This window comes from Poecile atricapillus, chromosome 5, assembly GCF_030490865.1.
Source record: "Poecile atricapillus isolate bPoeAtr1 chromosome 5, bPoeAtr1.hap1, whole genome shotgun sequence".
NCBI classification, from domain to species: Eukaryota; Metazoa; Chordata; class Aves; order Passeriformes; family Paridae; genus Poecile; species Poecile atricapillus.
Window position 1 is genome coordinate 251730 of NC_081253.1, and position 24935 is coordinate 276664.

The 24935-nt window shown below is 40.3% G+C and overlaps 2 protein-coding genes across 13 annotated transcripts in view; one reads left to right on the plus strand and one right to left on the minus strand.

Moving 5' to 3' along the window:
• WDSUB1 (WD repeat, sterile alpha motif and U-box domain containing 1) lies at positions 1-17283 on the plus strand. Of its 5 annotated transcripts, none has more exons than XM_058840049.1 (12): positions 3-266; positions 553-670; positions 2351-2764; positions 6014-6198; positions 8971-9063; positions 9754-9847; positions 10118-10151; positions 11839-11879; positions 11965-12071; positions 13376-13555; positions 15460-15594; positions 16863-17283. In XM_058840049.1, the coding sequence occupies exons 3-12, from the start codon at positions 2367-2369 to the stop codon at positions 17015-17017; spliced, it is 1422 nt and encodes a 473-aa protein (XP_058696032.1). In that variant the 5' UTR covers positions 3-266; positions 553-670; positions 2351-2366; the 3' UTR covers positions 17018-17283. The 5 variants fall into 5 exon arrangements, with proteins under 5 accessions (XP_058696035.1, XP_058696032.1, XP_058696034.1 ...); XM_058840051.1 differs by having other exon boundaries at positions 553-603; XM_058840053.1 differs by having other exon boundaries at positions 8-266; positions 2710-2764.
• Positions 17284-18076: 793 nt separating this feature from the next.
• Positions 18077-24935, minus strand: part of TANC1 (tetratricopeptide repeat, ankyrin repeat and coiled-coil containing 1) — a 62992-nt gene continuing 56133 nt past the window's right edge. For all 8 annotated transcript variants that reach the window (XM_058840047.1, XM_058840044.1, XM_058840045.1 and 5 more), the window contains exons 20-26: positions 24323-24446; positions 24034-24209; positions 22882-23014; positions 21981-22072; positions 21450-21596; positions 20885-20985; positions 18077-20024 (exon numbers count right to left, since the gene is read on the minus strand). In XM_058840047.1, coding sequence (XP_058696030.1) covers positions 18662-20024; positions 20885-20985; positions 21450-21596; positions 21981-22072; positions 22882-23014; positions 24034-24209; positions 24323-24446 — 2136 coding nt within the window. In that variant the 3' untranslated portion in view covers positions 18077-18661. The remainder of the gene's footprint in view (positions 20025-20884; positions 20986-21449; positions 21597-21980; positions 22073-22881; positions 23015-24033; positions 24210-24322; positions 24447-24935) is intronic.

A 24935-nucleotide genomic window follows, 5' to 3' on the forward strand; every position in this document is an offset into this window, starting at 1 on the left:
CCAATGCTGGGAGGCCGGGGGGGCACCGTGCGTGCGCAGCTCCCTGGGCCGTGCGCGGGAGGTCGAGGCCGGAGGCGTCACGGTCGCAGCGCGGGAAGTGCGGCCGGGATCCCCTCACGGCCGGGATCCCCTCACGGCCGGGATCCCCTCACGGCCGGGATCCCCTCACGGCCGGGATCCCCTCACGGCCGGGCCTGGTGGCCGCGGGGCCGCCGCGCAGCCGAGGCAGCGTGTTGTTTGCCCGACACCTGCCGCTGAAGCTCGAGGTGATTCCGCCAATCTTCCGAGGGCGTCCCGGCCGCGCTGCCGGCGCGATGGGTTGGGTTGGGGTAGGCTGCGGCAAAGAGCAGTAGGGAAGTGGCTGCCAGCCGCGTCGAGAATTGCTGTAGCTTTTTCTGTGGGCCGATGCTGCTGTTTTTGGATTATGTGGAAAAATGCGTAATTGCCAGAGAAGATGATGCTATGGTGCTGAATATCTCTCTGGTGATGAATGCTCCTTCTGCTCCTCGCTCCCTCTGTCGATTTGTTGACACTGAAACCTCTTGTTCTTAGGTCTGCTTTCCTGCAATGAGCTGCTGAAAGTCTCCTCACAGTGAGATCAAGGTGCTTTTTTCAGCTCATCTTTCCACATGTCAAGCTTTGCCTGACTCTTCGGTTTCTCATAATTAAAGTATGTTTCTTTTCTTTCTGCAGCTAAGATATTATATTGATACTACTTCATCTGTTTAATGGTTTTAAAGAGAATAGTAGTAAAACTGAGTATCCCAAAGCTAAAATAGGTAGTATTCAACGATCTATAGCTAAATTGGTGTGCCATACACTGTCTGAAGAGAACAAGTATTTTGCCCTTACATATGCACCTTTGTACCTGTGTGTATACATACATATCTCTGCATGTGTGCATACATTTATACATTCTTGCATGTCCACATACATACAAGCAAATGTGTGTATGTTTCTATGTAAAAAAAAAAAAGAAGTGTGAGTATACGTGGTTTTGTTCGTAGATGCCTCAGCACTGAAATTATTATTCAGAATGGAGCACTTATCTAAAACAGCAAACTATTATTTAAGTTAACTCAATATAAATGGTATTATGGTGGGTTTTTTTCTCTTATAAACAGCTTGTAAGAGCTGTAGGCACTTCATTTTGGCTCCGTGCTTCCTTATTCTCAGAAAAGTTGTCTGTGATCTGCAGCATAGCGAGTAACTGGTTGGAATGTATCTCTTCAGGGATTTCCCAGACCTCAGCAGTGTAAATTACTTGTCTGATACAATTTAAACTGGTTCCAGCAGTTTTAAGTCCGGGGAAAATGCGTGTGAAGTTCACATTGTCTTTTGGTTGTTCTGTGTAGCAGTAAATGCAATTTCTGGAGAGGTTCCACTTTTGATCACCCAATTAATTTTCACATTTTGACTTAAATGTTTTAGTCACTCTGGTCAAACCTTGGATTGGCAACACAATTATGTGGTATTAAGCTGATGTATTTCCATCACTACTGTTTCTATCTCTGAAAGTAAGCAGAAGGGAGCTCTTGGACAAATTCAAACAAAAAATGAAGAGGATACAAGCAAGGACAGGTAGCTTGAGAGGACTGACTACAGAGAGATCATCTGAGCACTCAGGGATTAGATTGGGAAAGCTGAAGTCCTGATGGAATTAAATCCAGACAGGGATGTCGGGGCAACAAGAAAATCTTCTATAGGTGTGCTGGTGATAAAAGGAAGATCAGGAAAAATGTGGGCCCTCTCTGAAGGGAAACAGAAGACCTGGTTATCCAAGATGTGGAGAAGGTTGAGGTACTCAAATGACTTTTTTGTCTCGGTCTTCACTGGAAAGTGCTCTAACCACACTACAAAAAGGCTGGAGAGGGTCTTTTTACAAGGGCATGCAGTGATAGAAAGGGGGGTGGATTTAAACTGAGAGGAGGTTTAGATTAGAGATTAGGAAGAAATTCTTGGCTGTGAGGATGGTGAAGCCCCAGCACAAGGTGCCCAGAGAAACTGTGGCTGCCCCTGGATCCCTGGAAGTATTCAAGGCCAGCCTGGACGAGGCTTGGGGGCAACCTGGGATAGGGGAAGATGTCACCTTCCACTATCCTACCTACCTATCCTGCCCCTAACTACCATGGCAAGGGCTGAATCTGGATGGGCTTTAAAGTCCCTTCCAACCCAAACTAGTCTGTGATTTTATGATTCTGTGCTTAAACAATGCTAGGTGAAAAACTTGCCTTTGCAAATGAGGTTTTATTTCTTTTTTTTTTTTTTTCTTCAGAATTTGTCTTGCTAAGGTAGTATGTTTCATTTATGAAACAGGAAAATTAAGTCTAACTGTTAAACTCTTTTTCAGATTTTAATTTTTTAAAATGGCGACATTAATTCACACTTTAGCAGATCATAGTGATGATGTCAACTACTGCGCCTTCTCAACGTCGTGCTTGGCTACTTGTTCCTTGGACAAAACAATTCGTGTTTATTCTCTGAGCGACTTCACCGAGCTGCCGTACTCGCCTTTGGAAGGGCACGCGTACGCCGTGCACTGCTGCTGCTTCTCGCCCTCGGGACGCGTGCTGGCCTCGTGCTCCACGGACGGCACCGCCGCGCTCTGGGACAGCCGCGATGGCCGCAGGCTGGCCGTGCTGCAGCAGCCCGGGGCCAGCCCCGTCAGGGTCTGCCGCTTCTCTCCTGACGCCGCCTATCTGTTGGCAGGGGCGGCGGACGGCAGCGTGGTTCTTTGGAACGTGCAGTCCTTGAAACTGTACCGGTGAGTGGCAAATGTCTTTTGGCAAATACTTTGTTTTGAAGTGAAAATAATTCAAGTAGTATTCTCTACTGTATGCAAGATATGCAGACTTACACCTCTGCTGGTATCAGAAGGAAGCTGGGATAGGATTTAGATGACCAAAAGATATTAATAGGAGAGGGAGAAGTGCTGAGTAGCTTTTTGGTTTTTTGAGTTAAACAACGTGAACTCAAGAAGCTTTAAATTTTAACAAAGTTATCTTGCATCTAAATCTTGATTTTTTAAAATTCATTTTATTGATTTAACATGAGATCAGGATGCATGTCAGGCTGTATGCATGTGGTTTCTAAACAGTGGGTCAGCAAACTGTGATACATAATACACATTTAGTGGAGCCTGACTGTACTGTGTGCTATATATTGCATTACACATAGTATAAATTAAATGTTTAATTACCAGGAGTTTGGAGTCCAGGAAGGTCTTAGAAGCTTGTTGGTAATCCAGCAATCAGAGTTTGGAAACTATGGATTTGTCCTGAAACTGTACATTTTAAGACATAAAGTGACAGAAAGAAGTATTTGTGCTAAGTAAGTTAAGCATGACAGTCAACGTTTCACAGTTTTCCAAGAAACATTTGAAACAAAGGAGATGAGCGTATTTATTGGTGTTGCACAGTTAAAGGCATGAACCTTAGAGCTATCTTCAGAGTTCTCCTCTGTATCTTTGACTTCCAGTGAGTTCTTCAGGCCAGTTGTTGGAATCTGTACTTGGGCAAGACATTATTTAGGTTTTAGGGCCCTATTGCACAATGAAATAACTCTCTAAAGTTAGAAGAGTAGTTAAGAATTTGAGCAAGCTGATGTTTCACTTAGGATTGAGGGAGCAGCTGTTTCTGAAAGACAGAACTGTTTGATGTTGGTGGTCTCCTGTCAGGCATGTCCCTTCTTTTGTGGCCTCTTTGCTTTCCACAGCAGTGATTTATGTGGGAACTGTACAGTTTTTCAAAATGATTGATTATAGTTACTTGAAATTGTGTTAATCTGGAAATTTGTCCATAAGCAGAATTCTTACAGATTTCTGTCAACCTGTGTTTTGTAATACATAAAGAAACACTGAAGTGGCGGTTTTGTTTTACTTGACAATAAAGGGGTACTGATAACCTATTCTTTCCTAGTTTTATCTTTAAGAAGAATTGGGAAAAAAGTCATTAGTACTCTAAAATCTGAGGGTTTATCTGTTTTGAGACATAACTAGTGAAGAGATTATCTCTTTTTATTCAGAATGTTCGTTGCTGAAGAGAAAAACCTAGAAGTATAAAAACATCATTTTTTAAAATTGTATGCTCTTAATACATGCAGTGATGCATGTTTTAGACGTACATCCTAATTTTCTTCTAATTGAATGGTGGCTGTATAATGACTACGTAGAAAATATATTATTACTAAGCAGAAATTATTCTACTTTGGTATTTTCATTGTAGAGAAATAAGAAAAAACTTGAACATTCCCATCCTGTCCCCTTCAACTATTAAAAGTTCATTTCAGAGTCTTAACAGGCCAGCAGTAGTCAAGTTAACTTTATATCTGTTTTGGGATGTGTATGTGTGTATGTATTTTCAGCTGATCAATTTTTTTATTGTCATTTTTTGTAATTTTTTTGTAATTTTTGTAATTGCAGATAGAAAAATGCACATGTCCTGTTTTTAAAAGTTGAAATTAGTATCACACAGAAATCATCAAGGTACTTGGAAATTATGTCAGAGGAAGTTAGCTGACCATCTAACGTCCATCTATGGTCCTTTGTTTCTCTTGAAACAGTTGATTGTGTTGATGCTGAAAATGATAAAACATTTTACCACACTGTTTTCTCGCTTGACTAAATATATGGGTAATTATAATAAAATAATGGTAATTATAATAAAATTACATAATATTTGCTCTTTATCTACTCAGCTGTTGTAAGTGACTGTTTAAATTATGAAGTAAGATGGCTGTTTAAATAATTTCTATAGTGAATGTGAACAAGAAAGCAAGTTGACTAATGTGTATTTCTTAGTGGTCTCTATTTCCTGTCCAGTAGTTAAGTTACAAAACTGGTATTTGGTCTGCAAGTTTTAAATGCCTGCACAATGCTATTTATTTTACTGTTGCTTTCAGAGCAAAATCTGCAACTTTTTGTGTGAAAGAACGAAATTTGTAAAAGCGGTGGTAAAAATAAAGGATTGTACATGTAAAAATGGGAAGCATTATAGTGGATTTGACAGTGTTCTTAAATAATAAAGGGAGACAATGCTTTTTAGAAGGTCATGGGTCTGATTAGTGTGACACTGAGGAAAATTTATTGACTTGTCTTCTGTGACTAAGTTTTACACTTCTGGCAGTAAATAAAATTTCTGTCAGTAAAAGAGAATTAGCAGCTGTTCTACAAAGTACAGTAGAGTAAATAGGACTGACAATTCTTGCCATGTGACTGTTTCTCAAGGCTGTGATTTTCTCCTTGCACTTAAAGACTCAGCTATGCATGCTTGGCTGGATTTGGTGTCTGTTAAAAGGTATGAGACTCTTTTGATTAGGTTATCAGATAATGTAAAGGATGTCAGGTTGACCCCACTTCCTTCCTGACAGTTGACCACACTTCCATTTCTGCTAGAAATTTTCTTTGAAGATCAGTTTTACAAAGTGCTTTGGCTGATTTAGTTAAAATGCAGAATTTCTTTTCCACATTGCTTTCTCTTGTGTACAAGTTGTTCAAAATTAATCCCACATTATAAATCACAAAGTATTCTACTCAACTACAGCTTATATGGGCTAGTAGGTGTTCTTTTTGTCTCTAAAACCAGAAGAATTGTCAGTCTTTTTCCCCCTTGTTTGTATACATGTAAATCTGTGTTAATGATAATTGTGTATTTATCTTTGACTTTTAAAATGTATCCTGCCATGGAATTTTAACAGTGCATTATGTCTTTTAAGTGTTAAATCCTTGCAAATTGTCTTTAGTTTGAAAATTATTTTATCACTCAGTTACAATTATTGCCTTGGGCTGCCATCTCATGTTTTTCCTCCAGCTGTCAAAGAGCAGGTTTGGTCCCTGCTGCAGAACTTATTTTGCTCTCTTTTCACAGGTGATTTGAGTTTCTCTTTCCTCTGTTAGCTAGTTCCAAAGTCCAAACCTTAGAAGAGCTTGGCATATTGCATCAGACTGCATTTAAGAGGTCACTTTGTAGAACTTTACCTGCTCTAAATTCAAATCCTGTGTACTCTTGCTTTTCAGATCTGGGAAAGTTAAAGGTGGTTCTTTGATGGCTTGCGCATTTTCTCCCAATGGAAATTTCTTTGTCACTGGATCATCAAGTGGTGATTTAACCATTTGGGATGATAAAATGAGATGCCTGTATAATGAAAAAGCACATGATCTTGGCGTTACCTGCTGTGATATTTCTTCACATCCAGTATCTGGTTAGTTATTCAACTCATTAGGGGAGGAACATTTAAAAAAAGAAATGCTTTTTTTTCTCTCTAGCTCTTTTTTTCGTATTCTTTTTGCCATTGGTGCTCAAGATACAAATGACCTTGTGAAGAGCTGATGTTTTAGAATATTCTGAGTATTCTTAAGTAAAGGCTGTGGTCAGGCTGGTGGCAAGGAATGTAATAGGTCAACAAAAAAAGCGATAACTTTAAGTAGCGAATTACCCAGTGGCAGACAATGGCGTTAGAAGATGCAGTGCTTGATTACCATTCCCACTTGACTCTTTCATACTTTGGTTCCCAAGGAGTAGGACTGGATTAAAACAATGCACAGAGCTGTAAACCTAGTAAGCTAAATGCTTGAACTGTGGAATATGAACAGATAGGCTATTTTCCTGCACCTGACTTTGTCATTTAGAGGAATGTGGGGGAGTAATGAGCCCAGAATTACCTGTGTTCCACTAAGATGTTCAAAAATCTTAGAGTTGTTTTAGCATTTGACCACAAAGTCATTTGCTTCCAATGGAGGTTAGGAAATTGGGAAGAAGCCTCATTGTAAGCTTTAGGAAGTAATGCAGCAACTTGACTTAACCACCTTGTATGTATATTTTCGTCCTTTCCAGATCTACTGCTGAGACAAAGTGATCTTCATCAACACATTTAGGTTTTTGTATTCAGAATACTCAAGCTGCCATTTCAAAGGCCCCAAAAGTTATAACTGAGCAGCCACTTGCATCTTCAAGTGCTGAACCTGGCAATAAGTACTGCCCTATCTAAGAGGTGGTGCAGAGCAGGAATAAAACAGGAGAGAAGCAGTGGGAAGAAGGCAAGAAAGGAGCAGGAGGAAGCTGAGGAAGAAGGATGTGAACATGCACTTCAGAACAGAGAATTAGTGATTGACAATATCAAATCAAACAAATGTGTGTCCACTGAAAGGTGTAGGATCTTTCGTGGTGAAAATAATACACAAAAAACTCCATCATGAACTATGAGTTGCATCTGAGGGCAAAAAATACATTGCAGCTGAAACAGATCAGTGTGTAATTTCCACCACTCCCATTTCATATTGAGATTATTTTCTTGGTTTAAAAATTGCAGCCTTCTGCCAAGATAAGGTGAAACAGGCAACAAAGCAGGTATTTCCTACACTGTAGATTTGTTCTGGCAGACTTATGATCATTCTTGATTTTTTAATCCATATATTACTGAAAGTCAACATATTTCCTTTTGTGTGTTGCTGTTTCGTCATCAGTGCTTGAACCTGGAATTTTGGGCAGATTTAACACATTATGAAATGCATACAAGTAGTGCTTATCCAATACAAATAGAAATAGTTTTAAACTGAGATTCTTTTTACCTGCTTTATTCAGAGCAAGTTTTGATCCATAGTGTCAGATAGGTTCTTTGTGCTTTAGGCTGTGACAGGTGGTTCTGCTTTTGAAGCAGATTCAGTCACAGCTGCCTAGGAGCTCATGGGATCTAGAGTGGTTGTGGTGGAGTTTGCCATCTTAAGGAATATAGGTCAGGTAAGGAATAGAGGCAGGCTCCTGAGGTTTAGGAAGGCAGTCTTCCAGCTCTTCAGTGGATGACCGCCCTCAGGGACAAGGGAATGGAACAGAGTTGGCAGATTTTTGGGGAAGTCTTCTACTGAGTGCAAGAGTCAGTGGTTCCCAGGAGCCAGAAACTGGGCAAGGAGGGCAAGAGACTAGCATGGCTGAGTCAGGAATGGCTGGTCAAACTAAAAAGCAAGAAGTAAATGCACAGGCAGTGGGAACAAAGACATGTAACCTGGAAAAAGTATAGAGATGAATTACGATTGTGTAGGGAGGGGATGAAGAAGGCCAAGGTGAAGCTGGAACTGATCCTGGCAAGGGGTGCAGTGTTCACAGCCTTTTACCCACCAGCATCCCCAAGTCCTTCTTGTCAGGGCTGCTCTCCACCTGTTCACCCCCCAGCCTCGATTGTTACCGGGGGTTGCCCCAGTCTGGTTGCTGCATCAGCACTTGAGGTTCCCATGGGCCAGTGCTTGAGCTTGTCCAGGTCCCTCTGGGCTTCTGCCAGATCCTTGTCCTTCTGGTGTGTCACCTGCACCACTCAGCTTGGTGTCATCTGCAGATTTGCTGAGGGTGTGCTTGCTCCCTTCTTGCTCCCTATTAAATTTCTTAATTTAAATAACACTGGTCCAAATACAGAACCCTGAGGGACACCACTGATCCGTTGGGACTCTCAGGTTGCAACTCTCCAACCACTTTCTTATGCATCTAACAGTCCACTTCTGGAACATGGTAATTCAGAAAATAGCCACTGAATCAAGAAAGGAAAGCTGTAAGACTATTATTGTTGTATTTCTCTCTTAATGCAGTATTTACTGAGTGTTTGGTTGGACTGCAGTCATGTAGAGGCAGTTTATAAAATTAAGAAATTAAATGTGTAACAGTATGAAAATTCCCTGTCAGATACTCTCAGAACTTGTACAAGTGTATGTGGTTAATTTTGAGAATTACTCAAAAAACTGATATAACCGTATCATTTATATTCAAACACTCCAGCAGTATAATCAGAGCAATCAAACATTTCTCATCAAGAAAACTTAAAATATGAGCACAGCTCTGGTCTTTATCTACTTATTCAGGAAAGAATACCTATTTCTTATATCCAAAGTGTCTCAGAACTTCTGCAATGATGTTTATGTTAATGTAGTTTACTGATCTGCTGGTATTTTTAATGTTTCTGACTCCCATTTATATATTTTTATTTTGTCAGATAGTGAAAATGGAGTCAAATACTTCCAGATGGCTTCCTGTGGACAAGATAATCAGCTCAAACTCTGGCTTATTTTGTTTGCAGATTTCTTAGGTTTGTATAGAAATGTTTTTTGAATATACCAATATCCTAGGTCTTCAGTGACAACTTAAATCAAAAATCAAATTTATACTACTGGATTCAAAGCCAAACTAACCGCAAGTTGAAAGCTTTCTTTTAATTATTAGCTGGAGAACAGCTAAGGCATTCAGCACTTTGTGATGCTACACCATGTAGATTTTATTTAGCAATCTTTTTATGAACAAGTATTGAAAGTAAAGTTTAAAAAAAAATTCTACTGTGGCCTTTCAAGGTGGATAGGTTGAAACCTCTTAATCTGCCTGGCCAGGGAAAAGTTTGTTTCCATGCTGGGCCCTGAATAAGAGCTGGAGAAAAGAATATTTGCTTCTGCAGAAACCCTAATGTGCCCTAAATGTAGAGACTAGGTAAATTGCCAAAAATGTCTTCAGTGGGTATTTTTTGTCATCTCTTTTATATAAAAATATTGTATGTCCAGATACACATTTTATTATCTAAAACCTTGTGAGACATGCTAAGACTACAAAGTGAGAAAGTTGGAGCTATGAAAAGGGGAAGTTGTCTCTGTGATCTTTTTATTCCCTTTTTTGTAAACAATATGTCACAAAGTCACATCTTTGGTGGAGCTTTGGGCTTCTTAAAATAGCTTGTGTTATAGCTTGTCAGATATGGCCAAATGTAATAATTTACTTCTTGTGTTTTTAGGTGTTCAGTTAAAATATAAATGCACACTGAATGGGCACTCTGCCCCAGTTCTGGCTTGTGCATTTTCTTATGATGGACGGCTGATAGTCTCGGGGTAAGCAGCGCCTTGTTGAAATGTCCAGCTGTCCAGGTTCACGCTTCAATATTATAAAACAGAAAGTTGAAAAGAGTTGAAGATTTCTAAATACTTATTATCAAAAATAGTTCTTATAGTTCTATGACCTCTAGAGCTGTTGGAGTGTCTTTACAATTGGTCTGTGTCTTGTAGGTGATTGAGTTTGAAATCTCAGGTTTTGGAAAAGGTTAATGAAATTGTTTCCTTTTCCTTCTCTGCATCACTTTAATATCAATGTGTTTTTTTAAGGTCTGTGGACAAGTGTGTCATAATCTATGAAACTGTAAGTATAGCATAACACAAGACCATTTGTTGGGGTATTCTCTTTAAATATGAGCACTGCTTCTGCAGTGTCTTAGCAATGAAAAAATATTAAACAATACAAATGATACCAAGCCAAAATATTTACTGTGCATTTGAGGGTATGAGGGGAAGGAATCTAAGGAAAAAATATCTCCTGAGAGTTGATCGTTTTTCTCACTTTTTATTTACATTGTGAGGATTTGTCAGTTGATTTCTCTGCAGTAGGGTGTTACTTGATTAATTCCATACTTAGGAGTATTACAAGATTCATATTGAAGTGGAAGGATTTTTTTGTTATCCTAACCTTAGCTTAGCTTCCAAAGCAAGGAGGACTGTACCTTTTGACATAAAATCAGGAATGGTGATCATAGAAATTCTGTAGTTAGCTATATGTAAAGTGCATATAAAATGGAAGCATAATAAAAAACTCAAGAAAAATTTTATATTAAGTACAATGTCATTAAAACATATTGTTTAAGCATTTTCTGTAATACCTTTGTGATTCACCTGTGTTATATATACCTTTAGTACTTTATAGTATTAATAATTTTGCTGAAAATGAAGGATGAACAAATTTTAAACTTCTTCAGCTTGCCCTGCACATACCTATTGTATTGATAATTTTTTTTTTTTTTTTAATTAGCATTAAAGTTTTTCACCAAAACCTGCACAATTTTTGCCCTATTTATTTTAGTAGTTTGAAGTTTAGGCATGTTAGATGTCCTCTAGAGTTTGGGAGCCTCAGAAAATTGAAAAGATGAAGGAAACCACAGCCTAAGTATTTCTTAATATCGTTCATCAGCTTTTGTGGCCTTAGATCTATATCAAATGGGACAATGAGTTTTCTAGTTGTGAAATCCTCCTTTAGAGATACTTAAAACCTGCCTGGACACCTGCTCTAGGTGATGCTGCTTTAGCAGAAGGGTTGGACCATATCATCTCCAGAGGTCCCCAACTGTCCTGTGATTCTGTGGGGAAAAGTGGGGACAATAAACCTCTGTGGAAGGGAGAGAGATTTCAACCTATATTAGGGCACTTTGATCATGTTGGACAGCTCAAAATACTGGAGTGCTGACCGATCAATTAGGGATTCAGAATAATTTGCTAATCATCTTGCCAACCTGTCTGTACCTGTCAAAGAAATGCTATTTTTCATAGGAGGGAAAATCTTTCAATAACAAGTTAAAACTACCAAAATTCAGGGATTTTGTTTTTCAGTAGTGGTTAGTGGCCAAATAGAGAGTAGGCCAAATAGGTATGGTTAATTATTGGTCCAGTTGAAGGATTGTGGTTTGACCCCCACAATGACCCTTTTGGTAACTTCTAATACAAGATTTGTAAAAGAAATGTCTTTATTTACACAACCAACCACAAATATGGATTTAATTCAGTCAGTGTTTCTGGAACTGTTCTCCCTGCATGTTCCATGCTGGCTGATTGTGCAGGAGAGCAGTGCTCCAGGGAATCAAATAGGGTTTCAAGAAGAAAATTCAAGTTGCATTTCTGACTCTGCTGCTGATCATCTTTGTCAAGGTTGCATAACTTCTCTGAAGTTAGCTTCTGTCACCTTTCAAGAGGCAGTATTCTCTGTTTTGAAGGGATGCATGCAAGTGAAGAAACAATTTCTTATTCTTTAAGACTTAAAATCACAAAAAACTCTTTTACAGAGTACTGGCAATATCCTTCATACTTTGTCTCAGCATACAAGGTAAGAAATCATCATGATCATTCTGTTCCATAAATAAAAAAAGTCCTTTTCTCACGAATTTTCAGACTTTTTTTTTTATTTGTAGATATGTTACAACTTGTGCTTTTGCACCACATAGTCCCTTACTTGCCACAGGCTCAATGGATAAAACTGTGCACATATGGCAGCTTGACCTTAAGCAACCCTGTGCAGGTCAGTGTGTGAAGTATTTGTAATCTGTTCTTTAAATTCAAAACACCATAAAGATACAAAAATCCCATATTCTTACCTGCACTTAATGTGTTAAATCAGGATTGTGTGCATGTTTTTTTCTTCTAATTGACCTGATTAATGCCAAGAAGAGGTATTCTCTTTTTGATATTTTATAAAGAAAAATATACTAAACGTATCTTAATTTTATTAATTTGCTGCATCTTTTTTTTTTTTTTTTTGTATTTGCAATTGCTTATTCTCTGGACAGCATTTAAGAGATAAATATTATTGCCTGAGTGCTGAAAAACTTCTTGGACACCCATAATTTGTGATGAGTTGAAAATAATGCTAATTGCCAATTATAAATGCACCTTACCAGTTATTACAGGTGAAAAACTAATTGTACAAATGACATTAACGCCATTAATAGAGGATAACTAATGGTACAAATTACACCAGTGTCGCACTGTACTGGGAATGGCAAAAGTATGACACAGACTCTCTCATGGGCTGTTCAGGAGAGCATGGTTTATTACCCCAGATTTTCTTCTGTAGACAAGAAGGTCCGGAAAGGTAAAACTCTTATTGGTCAGTAAACTACACATCACCATCACTGGTCAGTGGGGTACACCACCCCTAGACCTTCTCTTGCAAGAAAACAAGAAAGTGACCAACAACACCTGCAAGGCTGTCTTCTATCTCTAAGGATTATTTTGATTCCTCCTTATGATTTCTCAGGCCATATTCTCAGGCCAGTCTGAGAAAGTTATGTGACTTGCTTTTCCACAGACACTGTGCTCCCTGCTTGCTTCTTGCATTTAGCATCCACAACCCCAACACCTAAAATTTGTGGAACAAAAGTACACATTGTCTTTGTTTGAAGGAGAACAGTAAGTTTGGATTTTGGTGTGCCCTTCTAAGGACGTGCAAGATTATTCCAGTGTCTGCTGACACCTTCCTGGTTGTTTGTTCAATTCAAATGTGTCAGAAGTGCAGGCATCTCAGAGATTAAATTCCTCTAAACTTTGAAAATTAATAGGTAAAAGGTAAACCCAAATTACTGCCCTCCCTCCCAAAGGAATGTCTAATAAGCATTTATTTTATTAGAGGAAGAATGTATAGTACTGAGAACACACAAAAACAGGGTCTGTTAGTGACGTTTATTTGAACTGAAAATTTCATTGTTGGCTACTTTTGGGGGATTGTGGTGAGGTTTTTTTTGTGGGGGAGAGGGGAAGATGTTGTTTGTTTTTAATTTGGTTTTTTGTTTGTTTTGTTTTTTAACTCTTTTTTTATTTCCAAAGGAGATACTGTAGAAAATGAATCAAAGGTGGCTGTTGAGGACTGGTCAGAGGATGATGTTTCAGCCTGGCTCTGCACACAGGATTTAGCAGACTTTGTTGGACTTTTCAAAATGAATAATATTGATGGCAAGGAACTACTGAATCTTACTAAGGAAAGTCTTGCTAATGAATTAAAAATTGGTAAGAGTATTGAAATCCAAATAGTTTTTAACCTCTAGAGTACTTTCAAGTGTTGGAATGAAAGCAAGATGGGAGTTCCATGCATGGATTTTTTTTCCCCTGAAATGCCTTTTTTATTTCATTTCCAGGGCAGTTAAAAACCCCCTAATGTTACATTGTCCACAGTATTCCTTTTTCGTGTGTGTGTGTTTGCTTATAACTGGAGACATACAATGCACTTCTACTAATGATGCTGTTAAATGGTCTTACCTGATTTTGTTTCTATTTTCCTTGTTCGATCTTGTAGTATTATTATTAAGCTGTGGAAAAGGAATTTCAGCTTTTCTCTATAATTCATGTTTCTCACTTTGGTAAATAGGGTGGTCTATAGTTTTTCCTATCAGTCTGCAGAAGTACCATGTTTAGAATTGCACATTTTCACCAACCTTAAACAGTGAAATTCTTAAGTGTGCATTTTATGATGACTTTTGTTAAGGATCAAGCAAAGCTTGCCTGGCTCAGACACTTTCTAATACATCAGGTTCATACATTGTCCTGTTGCTTCATCGCAAAACTGTGGTTACATTTTAGAAGGAATCACAAGGAAGTGCTGTATTAGTAGTGATTCCACAGCGGTCATTATGAAATAAGTTTAAGGATAGTGAACTGCACTGGAAATTTCAAAATACAAGTTCTCTATTAATTTTGAGGTCAGATTTATGTGTAAATTAGGTGCGAATATGTCTGTCGGAGTGAGGTCAAGTATAACAAAAGGCTGAATGAGGTAAGGAGCCTTTTAAAAAAAAGTACAGTTGGATACTGTTTGTTGTAGGAAGACTGCTCCCTTTTTTTTGTGTGTGTGCGGAATTGGTCTATATTGGATCATATTATCTCTGTGTAACAGCTGGCTTTGTTGAAGTCTAGAAATAACAGAGATGCTGGGAATCTGTCAGGAATTGTCATTCATGAAAGACATTTGGCTTCCTCAGTTTATGCTAACATTTTCCTTAGCACTGAAGTAGCCTAAAACTTTGTTGCAGCAATTGCCAGCTGAGGGTAATCAGATTATGCTGAGTAGAAAGTTCTGTGAGAATTGAATGTAGTGTGACCAATGACCTGCTATAGAGTTCTCTGTGGGGAAAGAAATCAACAAAGGTATAGGAATTACAACCTCATATATCTGACTTGAATAATGGCTCTCTGCCACAGCCCAAGCATTTACAAAGTAGGAAAATACTATCTGCCTAAAATGAACATTTTCTGTTACTCAAATTCCCATTTAACTAAATTTTAGGAGTCTACCACCACACAAACACTTGAATGAGCATCTCCTTTCTCTCCCTGATAACCTGTTTTCTTTGCTCTGAGAATGTGATGTAAGATCTTGACCTCTAGAAGTTCTTCACAGTCTTTGCAGTTTGGAGGATATCAGTGTTCTTGTAAAAACCACAGGCTCAGCAGGTGTAGTGGAACAGACCGGGTGTGACCAGGTGAAGGGGAATCGGTCTGCTGGAGGTGCTGGCAGCAGGTGTGCACAGCTGTACCTTCCCACTGGCACTTTGTCCCAGGCCAAGGGCCAGCCCTGCAGTGTCCCGTGGCAGGGTGTGGCTGCAGGGCAGTGCTGCACTCGCACTGTGTGAGTCGAGTGTGTGGCCACCAGGCCCCTGCTGTGCCACGGCTCTGCTGCACTTGCTCTGGTTTTACTGATTGTTTTCATTACTGCCCCCAGCTCCTGTGGCACAGCACAGCAGGAGAGAGAGCCTGTGGCAGAGCTGACTAGAGTGGGAGCCAAGGCTGGCTGCAGGGTTTTGTTTTAGGGGTGAGATGGAGCTGTGTCTTCTGTAACACAGCTGCTGACTATTGCAAGATCTGACCTCTTTGCCTTATCTGTCTGCTCTCCACTTCATGTACAAATAATTTTTCAGAGTCTCTAGGCCTGCGCAGTAAAGTTCTCCAGAAAATTGAAGAACTGAGGATGACAATGATCTCGGTTTCTGTTCCTGATGAGTTCTTATGTCCTATAACAAGAGAGCTTATGAACGATCCTGTCATTGCCACAGGTATGTCTTTGCATGACATGGATTAAAACTAATTACTTGAGGGTAAAGATAGGCCTGTTTTCTGTTCCCACACCTATCTTGATCATCAGCCTTAGAAAGAAAAACTAATCTAAATGGCTGTTACAACAAATCAGAATTGTGATAAATGTTTAATTTGCTGAATTAGAGCTCTGATATGGAGAAAAACACTGTATCAAGCAGCTTCCTTTTTTTAATGTGCCTTCCCTTATGTGCCTTTGTAAATACAATTACAAGCCTAATTACAGTGTTGGCTCAGTAAGTGCAAAATGGAATTGTGCATTCAGTGGGGCAAAAAACAAACCAAGAAATCAAACCAACCCCCTCCCCCCGCCCCCCCAAAAGTACAGGTTCATTACTCTGCTTAGCACACCATCTGTAGGGCACTTACTTAAAAGTTTTTACAGAATGAGACACCTTTAAATGCAGCAAGCCTTTGAAACAGTGATATGCCAGTAGCATAAGATGTCACAGTTACAACATTTTTGAAGAACTAGTGCTGTGTAGTTCTGTTCTTGGGGGGAAGGGAAAGAGGAGCATAAGAGCATCAGAATATCAGTATAATTTTTTCTGTTGCTCTTTAAACAGCGACTAACTTCATCCAGTTCTGAGGTACTAGACTTCTGAGAATTAAAATGGCCAAAATATGAAGACATCTTCTAATTGTTGGAATGTTGGTGGCTTTGTTCAATAAGAAGAGTATAGCTATGTTAGAGGAGGGGAACAAGGCCCAGGTTTGTATTCCACCACAGAGATTCCTGGGTGACTGACATTTAGCTGGGGCCTAATTTCTGTTCTGTAAGGATCAACTGCTTCAGCTACCAACTCTAAGAGCCAAAGTCCTAAACCTGGCCAGATGGTGAGGGCTCTGTGCAGCTCAGGGCTGGGTCAGCCAGGCGGACAAGCCCCTTATTCAGCAGAGCAGCAGGCTTTAGTCTGCTTGTTAGGCAATTGACGGTAATGAGCTTTTACTTCACATTATGGATCATTGAAACTGAAAAGAAAGTCTTATTTAACTTGTGCATAATATATTTTGGTGCTCTGCAGGCAGAGATAGATAAATGAAACTAGCCAGAACTGTTTATACCCACAGTAAAGATTCCACATACAGTGTACTTATGCCAGAGCTCAGTTTTCCTGTTTGGATGTATTTCCTTACTTGCCTTTTACATTTAAACAGCTAACATCTGCACAGTGCCACAGTGCCCGAGCCTCTGTAATATGAGCTTTTGTTGATGGTTTCTTTGCAGATGGCTATTCCTATGAAAGGGAAGCCATGGAAAACTGGATCAGCAATAGACGATCTAGTCCCATGACGAATCTTCCTCTCCACTCTCTTATGCTCACACCAAACAGGACACTAAAAATGGCTATTAGTCGATGGCTAGAGAATCAGCAGAAATAGTCAAACCACTTAATTTTGAAGTTGTTCGTTAAAATTAATTGAAATTTTATGCAGCTGAAGGAATTCACTGTATCGGAAACAAATCAAAAGAAGAAGTTGTGTTTTTCTTCTAATCTGTGGCTGGTTCAACCTTCATTGATGGAAACTCCCAGAAAAACTTTAAGTTCCTGGTAGTTCTACTCTGTGGTATTTCTGTTTAGGAATCAAGTACTCAAACTCAGGAACTGAGTTTTTCAAATAAATTTTTCTTAGAACTTTTTACTACATTTATGAGTTTTGAGTCTTCATCTTGCCAAGTCAGTCATTCAGAAGGTAAGAAATAGCAAAGTATATGAACTAAATTTCTTTTTCTACTCCAACAAAGCACAATTTGTGTGTCTTTCTCTGTTCCCCATTACTGGACATGTAGTTGGAAAAGCTGGGAGGGAGTTTCTCCTGTAACCATCAGAGACTATGTCTCATCCCACAGGTATATTAATAATCTTTATTTTGTATGGAAAGAATACAGTAGCTGTGCAAAAATAGAACTACAGGACAAGACTAATATAGGACTTGTACAAAATATCAAAGAAACGGTAAACAATAAATAAGCTGAAGTGTAATGATGCAAACTGCAAAAGGATGTGCAGAGCTGGGTACAGCTGTTTACAATGTACACAGAACACTGTAATCAAGCATGATGAGAAGAGTATAAAGCTGAGCACTCCAACTGAATTGCACTCATAGGAATGTCACTGCAGCAGTTCATTTTCAGAATGTTCTTGCCAATAAAACCTCTCATTTCCTCAAAAAACCAACTTCTCAACTTCATCCTGTCATGCAACTGCACATACGCTTTTCCTTAAACTTTCGCGTTCACTCCATCCCTTTCTTGGGTTTCCCATAAAAGCATTTACTAAGCATTTACTTGTACCTTTTCACAAATAAACAACAGATCATTTTGCTTTAAGATAGCACCCAAAGGTGATTAGATACCCTATATAAAGTGCGATTATTGTTAATAGGCCATAATATTGTGTTCTTCAGTGCAATAACCAATATGGTCAAAGCCTCTCAATACACATGCAAATGTCACTCATTTTATTTAATTGCTTCTAGTTACTAAAAATAGTTTTATTTACATGTCAGAGCATGGCTGCTTAAAGTTTACTCATACACAAATTATTTATGCTTCCTAAATGTACATCATGCAACCCAAATTAGATCCCACTAGAAAAGTGTTAAAATAATTTGATTTAAAAAATGCATGCATGTACAGATCTGAGTATTCTGCAGCAGATTATCTCCCTTAGTGCTGCTGTGAGACACCAGCACATAAGCATTTGAGAGGCACGTGTACTATGTGTGAGATGCAAAAGAACCCAAAGCCAAGACTGAAACCCTACGTGAAAGGAAACGCTTATTAAATGGTAACATGTAATGGAAAGGATTTCTCTGCTCGGGCTCCTAGGCCAATCTAATTGAGTCTTTCTACACAAATTTGTTATTCCAGTTACTGTCACTGCCCTGTGATGGTAGGAACAGGTGGAAGTGGTTGTATCCCATTAAAGACTGTTCCCTAGGACCCAGCCATGCCCAGGCACTCAGTGTTTCGTAGAGTGATGGTGTGAGCCAGGTCTACCCTGTCCATTGTCAGAACAGTATTTATACATTTGATTCAATGAACGATCGCTTTGGTTTTGCCGTGGTGATGTGACTGAGGTGGCCGTCCTGAGTGCTGGGGGATGGCAGTTTGCCTACAGCATCGGGGTATAAATGAGAACCTTGGCTGGGTGATCTGCTGTCTGTACAGTGGAGAGGGATTTGGCACGTGAGCTCCTCATGTTCTTTTGCTTGCACACTGCTCTGGCTGCCATCTCCTGGGGCTGCAGCTGTAGAGGATCCTTTAGATGAGTAGTGTTTAACTGAGAACTGCTCCAAGCTGGAAGGCTGAATGCCTGCAGAAGCAACATTTGTGGATAGCGAATCTGCTGCCTGAGAGTGCCAAGTGCGACTAGATTGTGTGTTTTGCTGCTGAAACCTTGCAGTCTTGTCCATGATTCCCATAAACGGAGTATTGCGAGGTCGGTGCTCAGTACCCTGAGCTTGACTGACACTGGTCTCCTTGAGTCGAACATCTGGGCCCAGCCCCTTAACACTGCCTGACAAACTGCTGGCTGAAGTGAAGCTGCTTGATGAGCTGGCAAGAATCACACTACTGGCTGGAGAGCCAGAAGAGCCACCACTGGGTATAGGGCTTTGCTGCCTTGAGTCAGTGACATGCATTGGAGCAGAGGCTGTTGATGTGTCACCAGGTTTAGATTTACTAGCAAAAGAACGAGAAGAGAGAGTCTCATGATGCTGTGGATATGAACGCTGGCTGGACACAAACTTCTCACTGTGCAGTTCAGCAGTGGGATCTGTGGAAACGATTCCAGATGCTGATGTGCTTGTCTCATCCACATACTGACTTTTAGAGTGCCGGATGGGCAAGGGACTGTGGGGAAGCTGCTGCAAGGATGATTGTGTCTTGGTGCTACATTGACTGCTTCCTGGTTTAGATCCAGGCTGGCTGGAGCTCAGATGCTGATTAGTTTTTACAATCTGTGCCTGCTTTGTTGGCTGCATGATCAAGCCTGGCTCTCTCAAGTACTTGTTGCTTGTTCTGCTTTGAGGGGACACAAACTGAGCTTTCTGAACACCTTCTTGAAGGGTCCTGCTAAATAATGAAGCAGTCGAGGGACACTGCAGCCTTTGTGGAGGGGAAACAGATTTACTGGGATGTGGCAGTTCATCTTCCCTGTCTTGAAGATTCAAATTATCATTCGCACCTGGTACAATGCCCTCCTCCTCATTATCAGAGTTGTTGGTTTGTTCAAGTAGCTGTGGAGACTGATGTTTCTGTTGCTGTGTTCTCTGGAACTGTTTGCATTCCTCTTCCACCCGAGCCAGGAGACGTTTTATCTCCTGATTGCTGGGGCACAGCTGAGTGGCTTCCCGTAGGTCAGCAAGAGCAGCAAGTAGCTTTCTGTTTAGGAATAAATAAGTGAACAATGAAAACTGGGGGAAATCTTGAGTCCCAGCATTGCCTACTACTAATCCACCTCCACCCTTGCAGCAAAACATCCTGATTTGTTGCTTCCTGCTGCAGGTGGTGACAAATTAGAAGTGCAAGTTCTCCACTTCAAGAAATTCTTAACTACGGTGGGTGTGTAGACCCAATATCTTGACAACCCATGGAGGCAGGCAGAACTCTCTGCTGGGAACACCAGGAACTGACACTTTGAACAGCTTTTGAGACAGAGTTACCTCAAGTCAGGAACCTGCTGAACTCTGCTTTATGACCACTTACTGATATGTTTAGGAAAGACACACTGAATCCAAAAAGGCACCTCTTCCTGTACTTCACCTATGTACTATACTATACTACAAACTATAGTTTATTACTCTTCCAACCTAAAGAGATAGTTCCTTCTCTCTCCCCTTGTTTTTGTCTTCAACTGCTAATGATTCATCATATTCTGTCCTACCAAAGCAGGCAGTAATAAATCATAAACTCAGCAATAACTAATGAAGTGCTGGGATTGGGTGGCACACTGCTGGCCACATGTGGAGCAGCAGACCCATTCACTGTTACACTTGATCCCTCTTAAAATGAATTTGTTATTTTCTGGACTGCCTCGTAAGTATTTACAGAGTATTCAATATGGCTGTTTGGATGTGGTTGGCTTTATCTGATAGAGAGACCTAGTATAAATGCAAAGAACACTAAAAAATATCTTTTTCTTTGCAAATTTGAAATATAACTAGCAGAAAATAACAAGTTATTAAAAATGGCAAGTTAAAAAAAAAAATCTGTGCAGACAGATGCACAGAATCCAACAGTACCTGCTGTTCCTCTTGGCTCTTGCTCTGGCATAATAGGCTTCATAGCACTTAGGCTTCAGATCCAAGGCTTTGGTAGCAAACTCCTCAGCCATACCAAAATCCTAATAACAGAATCAAACACACTCATTACCCAGCGACAGTCAAAGCAAGCTGCCAGCTGCAGGTCGTGCTCCAGAGGCTCCTGCCCCAGTCAGCAAGAGCAGGTATTTGCTCAAAGCACATACGGGCACAGCCATGGCACCTGGATGTACTGTTTGATAACAAAGGCTGGTAGCAGTGTTTTCCTTTCACTCTTAATTTTAAAAGTACCACAAAGATCCAGCAGTTCATCATTCCAAAATAACTGTGTGATTTAAGACCAGCTGTAATAGATCCCCCATGGCAATATGCCCTCATCTTATAAGCTACCTTTTCATTGATATGATGAAGCCCAAGATCAGGATACAGTGAAAAGGATTCTAAAATAGCATGGATAGATGTCCACATACAGTGCCAGTAACACAGTAGGAAAAAAGTCTCAGCTTGGCAATGCCAGAGAGGCAGCAGACCAACAGCAGGAGCTTACGTTTGTTTTGCGGCGACATCGTGACAAGTTCAGGTACAAGGTAACTCTCAGCTCAGTGAAGGCTTTCATTTCCTCACCAAACCCTTCCCTTGGGAACTTCCTCAGTGCATACTGATAGCGCTGTGCTGCTTCCCTCATCTTGCCTTTCTGCAAATTTTAGGGAACAAGAGGTTTTAAAATTTTTAATATTGTAATACTGTTACAATAAATAAAACATATTTATATTTGATGTTTTAATAAATATATACCGTATGAACTACACTGTCAGACAAGCACGGCGAGAGCCTGCATGTTAACCAGAGTTTGTGTTTCTTTCTGAACTCAAATGTTTAAAGGTATTTGATGAGGATAATACTCACACTAATACATACTATTATGACCAGAAAAAATCATGTATGATTCTTGTTTTGTTTTAAACAGAGTAGTAATATATCAGATTATATAGTTGAAAAGGAGGCATAAAGGCATTCAGTCTACCTTCAGGCAGAAGTCCAATGTTCTGCTGCCAGAAAAAAATAAAAATCTACCTACTTTATACAGCATATTTCCTTCTTCCATCAGTTTCTGCAGAAGAATCAGGAGAATATCGGGTTTGGAGGTGGCCATTGCCCATGCTGCATTTCCTGCAAGTTAAATTTTAAGGGTCTCTGACAAAAGAGAAGACAGCGTGTTTCTGCTGTCTACCACAGTAGAAAGCCTGGTCCTACTTCAGTATATATTCCACCTACATGGAACTAGTATTACTATTATGATAATAATTAGGGTGTACACATTTAAAATAAATCTATGCCACCACCTGGACAGCAACCAGGTATTAAATGGTCTGATACATTTCAACCCTGTGAAAGAATGTACAAAAGTCACAATTAAATTCAGGCCTAAGAACCTGTATTTGATGACACTTACTACCCAAATAATATGAAATAGTATTCAAAGGTACTAAATATTCAGTAAGTATCACATACACAACTGCACCATGTACTTGCTTACTGGTAATACATGACCTACATTTTTTTGGCCTACCCTTTGCAAAAACACACAGTTGTATAGTTTATTAGAATAATGTTATTTAGAAGTAAAAATTCTTAATCTGAATCATTAATAGTGTCAGAGTTATGTACCAGTAATAGCACCATCATCATTTGCTTGTCTTAAGGCAATTAAGGCAGAGTAACCATATACAGTGACTCCTCCAGATCTGAACATCAGCACACATCTAAGAAGGAGCAGAATAAAAGTCCTTACGTTTCCTCACTTCTAAAGTGAGTCTTGTGTGTCTGCCTTTAAAGGAGATTGTTTCTCTTGGGTGGGCAGCTGCAAACCAGACAGCCTGCAATAATCTGGTGTTTTATTTCATCTGCTTTACGGAAATTACTAATTCTGGCAGAGCAGAATCCAGTTGTTTGTCCTGGTGGAGGGCAGTTTCACTAACCTAGCTTAGCTCCTTTCCTCAGCAGCATGACCACGACTGAGGTATTGCGGCAGCCAATCGCTCTGTCCAGTGGCCTCATGCCACTGTGGTCCACGTGCTCAATCATTGCTCCTTTCTCCACCAAATACTGCACCTGGGAGAAGCAATGAGACATGCTTTGTAACATGGCTTTTGGTAGGAAAGGCAGACCAATGAAATATTCAAGGTACCTTGTAATCTTTGAAACACACTGAGCATATGCTGCAGAGTCCAGCACAACCATCTCAAAGCCACTGACGGCACCACAGCACGGGCAGGCTGGAGGGGAGCAGCAGTTCTTTCCCATAACCATTACTTACCCAAGTGCCACCAGCAGTGATCTTGCAAGGGAAGAGGCACCAACAGTCCTGCCCAAGGATAATTCCTACGACCCAGGGCCATGGGCCTGCTCAAGGACCTCTTCACTGGCACTGTGCCTGTCCCAGCCTGGCCAGTGGCTGAGCACTGATGGGACTGCTCTGGCCAGGGAAAGGGGAGCCAGCACCACTCCAGGACAATGTCCTACAGCAAATCCAGGGACAGGAAGGAACCTGGACACCCCTCCTTCTCCAGCAGTCTCCAGTACCCAGTGTCATGGGCAGAAACACACATTGTCTAAAAACTACCAAAGCCACTAAGGAACCTGAGGGCTTATTTACAATTTCAAGTTAATGCAGACAAAGGCTGAATGGGATAACGTGCTACAGTGAGTTACAAGCCACGGCAGCACCTGAACCAGAGCTTCTCTATGCGAGCTGGAGAAACACAGATGTGAGTGTGAGAGGCTGCATGTGCTGTTCTGTCTAGTTCCTTGCTGACCTCTTGAATCTGTCCACAGTGCATGTAGACCTGAGTGTGTCCTTCTTCTTACACCTCTTCTTGGGATATTCCTGTACGAAGGCACCAGCTGACCAGGACCCTGAGAAGGGACCTCTGTGGGTTTGCAATTTGTAATTCTGTGCTTCTACTTCATCTAGAAAATGCTCTCCTGAGCAAGCAATGCTTTCACTGCAGTCGAGAGCAGTGTAACCATCTTGGCTACCTCCCCAAATTTCCTATTTTGGTAGGTAGTATTTTTTCTAAATTCTAAATTTTTGTAATTTTTCCTTGTATTTTCTGTTTTGTTATACTTACAATATCAGCATCCCCATAAAAAGCTGCCAAATCTAGGGGTGTTCGTCCATTTTTGTCTGTCTGATCCGTTGCTGCACCTTTCTCTACTAAATACTGAACCACTTCCTTGTGGCCTTTCAGACATGCCCAGCTCAGAGCTGTCAGTCCTTCCTTGTCCAGAGATGAAACAGTTGCACCTGAAAAATGAAAATGAACTTTGTTAGGAAGATTCTCTGTTTAAATGGAAAAATTGCTTAACTCATCTGGATGCAATCCCTGGTGCAGCTGTAATCCATTATTTATTTTCTACCTTCAGAAAGGAGAAATTCCACAGTGCTCAGATGTCCTTCACAAGAAGCCACCATCAGTGGTGTCCGGCCTTGCTTATCATTTAAATTCACATCAGCCCCATGCTCCACTAGAAGTTTAGCAATCTGAAACAGAAAATACCAATTTAAAATGCATTCCTTGCACCAGTGGGGGTTTAGATTGGATATTAGGAGAATTTCTTCTCAGAAAGTGCTGTCCAGCCCTGGTACAGTGGCAGGGGTGTAATTCCTATCTGCCACATCCCTGAAGGGATTTAGAAGGTGTAACACTTGAGGACATGGGTTACTGGTGGCCTCGGTAGTACTGGACAACAACTGGACTTTATGGTCTTGGAGGGCTTTTCCAATCTTACAAACTCTATGGTTTTATGTAATTGGCAGACTGAGATTTCAGACATCATATCATGAACTTTTAAAAAGAGGACTAAGCTGGCATTTATGGCAACCACTGAGAAATTCAATGTAGTTCAAACCCTGACTGCAGTTCCAAGGCCTTCTCCCTACAAAAAAGGCCAGCATGAGAAAAGTTTGTGAATCCAAGGTTCTCTCTTCTCTGCACAGTAACAGTATAAAAGATCTGAAATAAGCTCTGAT